The 8,107-nt window shown below is 37.2% G+C and overlaps 1 protein-coding gene across 3 annotated transcripts in view; it reads right to left on the bottom strand.

The window, feature by feature from the left end:
• Nucleotides 1-5,143: 5,143 nt before the first annotated feature.
• The window catches only part of LOC137622190 (AP2-associated protein kinase 1-like), a 3,413-nt gene continuing 449 nt past the window's right edge, over nt 5,144-8,107 (bottom strand). The window contains exons 1-2 of one of the 3 annotated variants that reach the window (XM_068352633.1): nt 7,566-8,107; nt 5,144-7,493 (exon numbers count right to left, since the gene is read on the bottom strand). The exon at nt 7,566-8,107 is cut by the window's right edge and continues 447 nt beyond it. In XM_068352633.1, the coding sequence (XP_068208734.1) occupies nt 6,082-7,493; nt 7,566-8,107 (1,954 nt within the window). In that variant the 3' untranslated portion in view covers nt 5,144-6,081. The other 2 variants (XM_068352634.1, XM_068352632.1) reach the window with 2 other exon arrangements.

The raw sequence follows: 8,107 nt of genomic DNA, 5'->3' as shown, positions 1-8,107 counted from the left end.
CAACCAGACTACAACCAGAGAGTTAACATCTACAAAGAAGTTTTGTAGCTTTTGACCTACATAGGAACTGAGTAGCTCGTTCGCCATCCCTTCAAACAAAAGCTTCTTGTGCTAGAGTCAATGCTTAGACAGCTCTCATCCGGCTGCCCTTACCAAGATTTTCAATTCAAGATGGGTTTATACTTTCTATTTCCTGCTAGCTTCGTTTTAGCGAGGACCCAGTGACCAGGCAGTGAATAGCAATTGGCTAGTTGGTAATTAAGTAAAGAAAAAAGCTTAATTTTCATTTGATTAGTTTTATTCCTTATTATCAAAGGAACATCATTATAACAATTCTGCTATAATTTGTCTTGACCATTAAGTAAAGATTATTTACTTATTATTACTATTATTACTTGCCAAGGAAAATAGTTCGTTGAAGAAAGGAGATAAGGAAATAAATAAACCTACGAGAAGTAATGAACAATTAAAATGAAAAAGTTAAGAAAAGTAACACCATAAAAATAAATCTTTCATATATATATATATATATATATATATATACATACTGTAAAATGTAAAAAAACAAGAGGAAGAGAATTAAGATAGAATATGCTTGGCACTGTATGACCTTGAAACAGGGCCACATACCATAATTCTATAGTCCATTGGTCACCGAATATCATCTGTTTGTTATCAGTTACGACAAAACTTCCCTTCCAAGAAAATGACGTCTGAATTTCCCAAAAATATCTTATTCGTGTATCAAATTAACAACGGCTCACCAGCTGGGAATCCCATTGGGGACTTCCTCCAATAAGATGCCCCAGAACTAAAGTAGGATCTACACTCAATTTTTTCTTTTATTATTACTAGCCAAGCTACAACCCTAGTTGGAAAAGCAAGATGCTATAAGCCCAAGGGCTCCGACGGGGAAAAATAGCCCGGTGAGGAAAGGAAATAAGGAAATAAATAAATGATGAGAACAAATTTCTAGTGGGGCGCAATTGCCCTGACTCGCAGTGGTGCCCTTTTAGCTAGGAAAAGTTCCAACTGTGGTTGTATCTTAGCTAGGAATAATAAATATATTGGGCATTTGATGCTAAAAGATTCCAGATAAGAACAACTCTAAGGAACTTATATAATTTCAATACTACTTTAGTTTTGCGAGTCTCAACACAATTAAAAAAACAGTTGATCCTAAGCTTGAATGAAAAAATATCTAAAAATATCTCTACATATAAACATCATGCTTACAATTTCTGTATCAACTTGGTCGACGCCTGGTGGTAGCGTCCTTGCCTGGTGATCACCATACTGGGTTTCGAGTCCCTCTCAAACTCGTTAGTTCCTCTGATTGTTGCAACCTCGCCGTCTGCTGAGTCATCAGCAGCCATTGCCTGGCCCTCCTTGGTCCTAGCTTGGGTGGAGAGGGAGCTTGGGTGCTGATCATATGTGCATATGGTCAGTCTCTAGGGCATTGCCCTGCTTGATAGGGCAATGTCACAGTCGTTTGCCTCTGCCATTCATGAGCAACCTTTAAACCTTTAAAGTAGATGACAGGATCGACAGAATTGATAGGGCAATGTCACCGTCATTTGCTTCTGCCATTCATGAGCGACCTTTAAACTAGATGAAGGGATTGTCAGAACAGAACAATCTATTTCCGGATTCTTTCACCCCACACGTTACGTGTTACTGGTAAAGCTACGTAAACCGCTACCATTTATTACGCAGTCTTTCACTATAAAAACGGTGACGTCACATTCATTTCCGTTTTCGTCTGTTCAGCCGCGCGTTGTGCTTTACCGAGTCTCGACCTAAGAGTCATTTACGCCATGCAAGAGTTATTATTACCTCTTGATTAGTGTGGCTGACACGCCCAGATGTGGCCCCTTACAGTGAATTACACGAAGCCTCTTCTTGCACAAGGGGTGATTCCGACACGCCTCTGTTTGACACACAATACTTTAAGTTTGGTTTAGAAAAGGCATGGGACTTTCTGAACTAAATGTGTGACTAGTAATGTTATTACCTCCGCCAACGAAGTTGAAAGGAGGGTATGTTTTATTATTTTTACTTGGTAAGCTAAAACTCTAGTTGGAAAAGCAGGATGCTATAAGCCCAATTTCTCCAATAGGGAAAAATAGCCCCGTGAGGAAAGGAAACAAGAAAAATTAAATATTTTAAGATAAATATTTCCTTATAACCTATATAAAAAAAACAAGAGGAAGAAAAATAAGATAGAATAGTGTGCCGGAGTGTACCCTCAAGCAAGAGAACTCTAACCCAAGAGAATGATAAAGACACGCCTCTATTTCCCACAGAATAGAGTTTAGTTCAGCAAAGTCATGGGACTTTCTGAAATTAAATGTATGACTAGTAATGTTATATTATTGCCTTCGTCAACGAAGTTGGGAGGAGGTTAAGTTTTACCCCCTTATTGTGTGCGTGTTTGTTTTACTCCCTGTTTGTAAACAGATTCCTTACCACAATTTAATCGTAGAGTAATGAAACTTGCTGGGATTGACTGTTATGTAAAAAGCTGGAAATGATAAAATTTGGAAGGTCAAGCAAAAGGTCGAGAAATGCTACCGCGGCGGAGGTCTGCACTCTACTGAGTGCCCCTCTAGTTATTATCATTTATGGCTAAGCTATAACCCTAGTTAGAACAGTAGGATGCTATAAGCCCAAGTGCTCCAACGGGGAAAAGGCCCAGAGGAAAGGAAACAAGGAAATCAACTATATGAGAAGTAATGAATAATTGAAATATCTTAAGAATAGTAACAACGTTTAATTAGATTTTTCATATATAAACTATTAAAAAAAGAGGAAGAGAAATAAGGTGGAACAGCGTGCCCGTGTGCACCCTCCACCAAGAAAATAGGATTATATCTCTATTATTACTAGCAGGATGCTAAAAGTCCAAGAGCTCCAACAGGAAAAAATAGCCCAGTGAGGAAAGGAAGTACACTGCAAGAGCAGAGTAAACAGTTGAAATAAAATATTTAAAGAAGAGTAACAACATAATAACAGATCTTTCATATATAAACTATAATCAGACTTGTCAACCTGTTCGACGTAAAAATATTCGAACAGGATGACGTAAAAATATTCGCTGCAAGTTTGAACATTTGAAGCCTTACCGATTCAACTACCTGATTTGGAAGACCATTCCACAACTTAAATAAAACTCCTAGAGTGCTGTATAGTATTGAGTCTTATGATGGAGAAGGCATAACTTTTGTGAAAATAAATTAAATTGAAAATAGTATTTCTGTAAATAATTACATGACCAGTAATGTTATAGGAATAGTTTTCTATGAAAATAGTACATTCCTCAAAAAAGTGACAATCTGTCAATATTTATGACACTTGTTATTTCAACTTAAGTTGTTGAATTAATAGTGATATTGTCACAGGAGATTGAGCCTTGTAGTATCTCCTGAAGTGTTTGTGTTACTATGTTAGACAAATAGTCCTTTTATTATCACGACGATGATATAATAGTTTAGTTAAACATGCAATTACCAGTGGATACCCATTAGAACTACTGTACATCCATAAGGTCGTGAAATATACTGGAATCTCTTTCTCACTTTGTAAACCTTTAATAACAAACAAATTTTATTAAAATTTTTATATTTAAATAAGAATATCCTTGAGTTCCCTTAAAGTTATATCCGTAAAATTAATTAGATCTGTATATCAAACTTAATAAAGATATTTCAAAATAAGATATTGAGTCTTCTCAATTGTAAGGTAACTGTCAAAATAAAACGACTCATTTGATTTCCTTATTATCCATATGAAAAAAATCTATTACTAAAGAGAAGATAAAAATTATATTATGGTGAAAAAAGTTTTTTAATGATCAAACCATGCAGTTTACCCTTAATTTTTCTTTCAAAATTTTAGTGGAATAAATACTTACTGTATATTCGAAAAACATGTAAATTATATGAAAATATATAAAAGGTATTTTCTTTTACAATGAGCATAGTGAATACTGATATAATTCTACTTGGATTTTATCCTATAATTTTCTCTACTTTTACAATGAACATAGTGAATACTGTATATATAATTATACTGGAATTATACCAGATATTTTTTTCCTTCTTTCACAATGAACATAGTGAATGGTGTATATATAATTCAACCAGCATTTTACCGTTTTTTTTTTACAATGAATATAGTGAATACCTTATATATAATTATACTGGAATTTTACCAGATATTTTTTTCCTTCTTTCACAATGAACATAGTGGATACTGTATATATAATTCAACGGGCATTTTACCGTTTTTTTTACAATGAACATAGTGAATACTGTATATATAATTACTGTATACTGGAATTTTACCAGATATTTTATTCCTTCTTTCACAATGAACATAGTGAATACTGTATATATAATTCAACCGGCATTTTACCGTTTTTTTTTACAATGATTATAGTGAATACTGTATATTTAATTATACTGGAATTTTACCAGATTTTTTTTCCTTCTTTCACAATGAACATAGTGAATACTGTATATTTAATTATACTGGAATTTTACCAGATATTTTTTTCCTTCTTTCACAATGAACATAGTGAATACTGTATATATAATTCAATCGACATTTTAGCGTTTTTTTTACAATGAATATAGTGAATACTGTATATATAATTATACTGGAATTTCACCAGATATTTTTTTCCTTCTTTCACAATAAACATAGTGAATACTGTATATATGATTCAACCGGCATTTCACTGTTTTTGTTTAACAATGAATATAGTGAATACTGTATATATAATTATACTGGAATTTTACCAAATATTTTTTTCCTTCTTTCACAACAAACATAGTGAATACTGTATATATAATTCTACTATGATTTTTTTCTTCTTTCACAATGAACATAAATACTGTTTATATAATTCTACTGGGATTTTACCCTGTATTTTTTTCCTTTTACAATGAACATAATGAATATTTATGTATCAAATTCTACTTCACATGAATAACTTGGAGGCCATCTGATTTGATATCTTTAATTTATACTCAGATAATTAATAAAATTAACCCTTTCTATTATGAAGAATTTATACTATGAGATCAATAAATTTCTAATATAAGAAATAATCAAAATGGTGGATTATAATACCAAAATATTATATTTCATATTTATTTGTTATTCTATAAACAGGTGTTCATCTTCACATACAAACTGAATATGAAATAAGAAAGAAATATGACTTTCCATTGACATTAACAGGAAACCTATTTATTTATGATACTTCTGAAGCACATTTTTGCTGTTATAGTTACGTTACAAGATACAAAACATAACAACGCGTCAATAAAACAACAGAAATTACTATTTACTGTTGAATAAATACAAGAAATTATAATTTACTGTTGAATAAATACAAGAAATTATAATTTACTGTTGAATAAATACAAGAAATTATAATTTACTGTTGAATAAATACAACTTTTAGATAGTAAAATTTGGCAGCAAATCTGCAGTCCGAACAGAAGATTTTGTACAGCAAATGACATAACTAATGTTACTTAGAATAAATCATTTTGTAAAAGCCACATAAGAATGATTCATTGCAAAGGCAATTTGTACATCTTTATCTAATGAACAATAACATTATTCTGAGAGATTTAAGTAACAACATACTTAAACGAATAAGTTATTATACAATAACAACGTCAACCAAGATAACATTTTCGGAGCACCAATACCTATAATGGCCGCTAATAACTGAAAATGCACTGTATAACCAGAAAAGATTTGCAATAATTAGCACTGTAAGCAGCTGTAAACATATCCTAGAAAATGTCAAATGAGCAAGCTATATCAATGATAGCGTGATGAATTCGCAATATATACTCAAAACACTAACATATATGAAAAAAATAATTATCACGTTATAAACTTCAACAATGCCAGACTCTTCATTCAATAACAGTCCACAGGTAAACTTTAACAGAGCTCTATGTCACTGCGGAATATCACAGTCTATAGGAACAAGACTCCACGGTGCCTCATCAACACAATGCAGTGACTAGAAATGCATAATGACTTAGCAAGGCAGGGCTACGCTTTACAGCAATTCTCTCTCGCAGCGTCACTCCACGAACCACTGGTCTGTAGAACGTTCAACTTGTCTTCATCAGTCTCCAATGATAGGTCTTGGTTACTTTGTTGTTTTTTTTCCCCAGGCTGTGTATCTTCAGGCTGGATCTCCGTTGTTTCTCGGGGAGAACTCTGCTCAGATCTGTTCAGCTCATCATTTCTAGCAGCAGTTGCAGTCTGCATCACAGATATTGGTTGATCTATTTTCTCTGCAACACATGGGGGCACTTGAGAGCCAGGTGACTGTTGGCCATTTCTTGAGGCTAGGAGTTGGGCTAATCGGGGATCAATCTTACCTGGACTACCAGGCTGTGATAGTTGGATGCCCTTCAATGTCATGATCTGGGCTAGACTAGGATTTCCTTCTACATGTGAAGGTTGCTGGTGAGAGGATTGGCGTGACTGCAGAATTTCCGGCTTGGTAGAACATTGAGCTTTCAATAAGCCATCAATCTGAGAAATATCTTGTGGATGCTGAAAATTTCCAGTTCCTACAGCATGCATGAGTCTTGGATCTATATTATGTGGCAGAGCAGTACCTGGGGTAACTAAACTTGGAGGTACAGTATTAGAAGAATTAAATTTTTCTGAGTCTGCTGCACTCAAAACCTGTTTAGTGTCAGAATCAATTGCACTGGCAGCATTAACATTTTTTGGGTCATCAATCCTTGGCATATTTCCAGCATCAATCATGGCCTGAGCCTGCCGTGCACCAACAATACCCGACGGATTTCCAGCAGCGGTGACATGAGCTGGCTTTTGGTCAACAATTTTTGAAAGATCTTCTGCACTCATTTTTGGACTCTGATTTACATTTACCATTGCAGGGGATCCAGGTCCAACACCAGTGTCTTGGGCTTGTTGTGGACTATCCATTTTCGAGGAGCCTCCACTTGTAGATGTAGATTGGGGTTGTCTTGGATCTACCATCCTAGGACCTCCAGCTGCAGCCATTACTTGCACCTGTCTTGGATCTACCATTCCTGCGGGACTGCCACCAACAGCCATGGACTGAGCTAATCTTGGGTCCATCATTCTTTGCATACCTAAACCTTGAGCCTGCCTTGGATCCATCAGTCTAGGTGGTCCTACACCTGCTGCCATAGCCTGAGCCTGTCTTGGGTCCATCATTCTAGGGGGGCCTCCACCTGCTGCCATGGTTTGAGCTTGCCTTGCAGCCATCGCTTGAGCCTGTCTAGGGTCCATCATTCCAGGAGGGATTCCACCTGCTGCCATGGCTTGAGCATATCTTGGATCCATCATTCTTGGATCCATCATTCTTGGAGAGCCTGCACCTGCTGCCATGGCTTGAGCCTGTCTTGCAGCCATTGCTTGAGCCTGTCTTGGGTCCATCATTCCTGGAGGGACTCCACCTGCAGCCATGGCTTGAACCTGTCTTGGGTCCACACCTGCAGCCATAGCCTGAGCCTGTCTTGGGTCCACACCTGCAGCCATAGCCTGAGCCTGTCTTGGGTCCATCATTCTTGGAGGGGCCGCACCAGCAGCCATGGCTTGAGCCTGTCTTGGGTCCATCATTCTTGGAGGGCCTCCACCTGCGGCCATGGCTTGAGCCTGTCTTGGGTCCATCATTCTTGGAGGGGCACCACCTGCAGCCATGGCTTGAGCCTGTCTTGGGTCCATCATTCTTGGAGGGCCTCCACCTGCAGCCATGGCTTGAGCCTGTCTTGGGTCCATCATTCTTGGAGGGCCTCCACCTGCAGCCATGGCTTGAGCCTGTCTTGGGTCCATCATTCTTGGAGGGGCAGCACCTGCTGCCATGGCTTGAGCCTGTCTTGGGTCCATCATTCTTGGAGGCCCTGCACCAGCAGCCATGGCTTGAGCCTGTCTTGGGTCAACCATTCTTGGAGGGCCTCCACTTGCTGGCATAGGCTGACCTTGTCCTGGTATAGGCATTTGTTGATGAGGCTGACTGGGCACTTGTTGGGGTTTCATTTGTTGTTGCACAGGTGCTGATGACGGTGGTGGC

The sequence above is a fragment of the Palaemon carinicauda genome, chromosome 29 (assembly GCF_036898095.1).
Source record: "Palaemon carinicauda isolate YSFRI2023 chromosome 29, ASM3689809v2, whole genome shotgun sequence".
Lineage (NCBI taxonomy): Eukaryota > Metazoa > Arthropoda > Malacostraca > Decapoda > Palaemonidae > Palaemon > Palaemon carinicauda.
This window is presented reverse-complemented; position numbering and strand designations above follow the sequence as displayed.